The following is a 1,542-nucleotide window of genomic DNA, read 5'->3' on the forward strand; positions in this document are numbered from 1 at the left end:
AACCGGGCGCGTGGGCATTGGACACGGAGGAGAATGAATCCGAGCTCCTCCAGCAGCATAAGGAAGACTCAGTTAATGGCCATTCCAATGGCGGTGGCGACAAGGCTGATTTCCCTTCCCTCGCCGCCGCAGTCGCCACCAAGGCCAAGAAGAAGAAGCCCCAAACCCTATCTCTTCAGGAATTCACTACTTACGGCGCCGCCAAGCCGGCACTCTCTAAGGGTCTTACTCCCGACGAAATGTTGGTTCTACCAACCTGCCCGCGTCAATGGTCCACTGAGGAACTGGACGGGGCCCGACACGGTGGTGGGTTTAGATCCTACGGCGCTTCCTATGACCGCTCCTCTAGGGTCTCCTCTGATGAGCAGCCGCGTAGACAGGGAAGCTTTAATAGGGATTCAGATCGTGAATTCGCTCCTTCACGGGCGGATGAGACTGATAATTGGGCTGCGATGAAGAAACCAGTGGTTGGTAATGGTCTTGAGAAGAGGGAGAGAGGAGAGAAAGGTGGGTTCTTCTCGGATTCACAGTCCCGAGCTGATGAATCTGATAATTGGGTTCGAAATAAGGCTTTCGTGCCCTCTGAGTCTCGGAAATATGAGAAAAGAGGGGGATTTGGATTAGAATCGAATGTTGGCGGAGCAGATTCAGATAATTGGTTAAAGAAAAAGGAAGTAGAGGGAAGGAAGATTGGTGGAGCATTTGATAGTTTGAGAGAGAGAAGAGGGGGTTTTGAGGATGCTGCAGATTCTGAGTCTTGGGGGAGAAAAAGAGAGGAGAGTGGTGGTAGGCCAAGGTTGAACTTACAGCCTCGGGCACTCCCAGTGGACGAGGGGCAGAAGACCAATAACGTCAGTATAGTTAAACCGAAAGGGAATAATCCATTTGGAGAGGCAAGGCCAAGAGAGGAAGTGTTGAAGGAGAAGGGTCAAGACTTGAAGGAAATTGATGATAAACTTGAGTATGTGAAGATTAATGATGTTTCTGACCCGTCAGATGATCGCCCAGCGACTTGGAAAAGGAGTTCTTGGAGTGGCAATGGGAGAGAGAGACCGCAAGAGTCCAGGACTGAAAGGGCTTGGCGGAAGCCAGAGTCTGTTGATTCTCGACCTCAGAGGTCAGTGAATTTAGGTTCTCAAAACCATATGAACTTTGAATGGTGTTGCGGATAATGACTGAATTGTTTGATGTGTTATTAATCTGATTGAGGAGTCCAATTTTATTGTTGTGCGGAAAATATACTTGGTAGAAATTTTTTTACTATGTCTTTCATTTTACATAAGCCGGCCTCAAATTTATTAGAAACAAGATTTAGGTTGCGCATGCCTATATTTTTGCATCTTAATTATTCCCCAGGGCTTTTAAGGCTTTATTTGAAATTATTCTCATAACGCAGTCAAACTGATTGTGAGGACATGTATTTTCGTAAAAAAGAGAGGATAAAAGGTATGGCAAGTTTCTTATTGAATATCGCCATGGAAAATTAGTTTGTTAAGTAGTTTAAATTCTCTAGTGCTTGAGTAGAGATTGTGATCTCTGGTT

General features: G+C 46.0%; 1 protein-coding gene across 1 annotated transcript; it reads left to right on the forward strand.

Moving 5' to 3' along the window:
- Positions 1–2: 2 nt before the first annotated feature.
- LOC111389212 (eukaryotic translation initiation factor 4B3-like) lies at positions 3–1,505 on the forward strand (the record flags this gene model as incomplete). The annotated part of the gene is made up of 1 exon (XM_023014101.1): positions 3–1,505. A coding segment is annotated over one exon (1,170 nt), but the record flags the coding sequence as incomplete, so codon positions are not given.
- Positions 1,506–1,542: the final 37 nt, after the last annotated feature.

The sequence above is a fragment of the Olea europaea genome, unplaced genomic scaffold, assembly GCF_002742605.1.
Source record: "Olea europaea var. sylvestris unplaced genomic scaffold, O_europaea_v1 scaffold5699, whole genome shotgun sequence".
NCBI lineage: Eukaryota > Viridiplantae > Streptophyta > Magnoliopsida > Lamiales > Oleaceae > Olea > Olea europaea.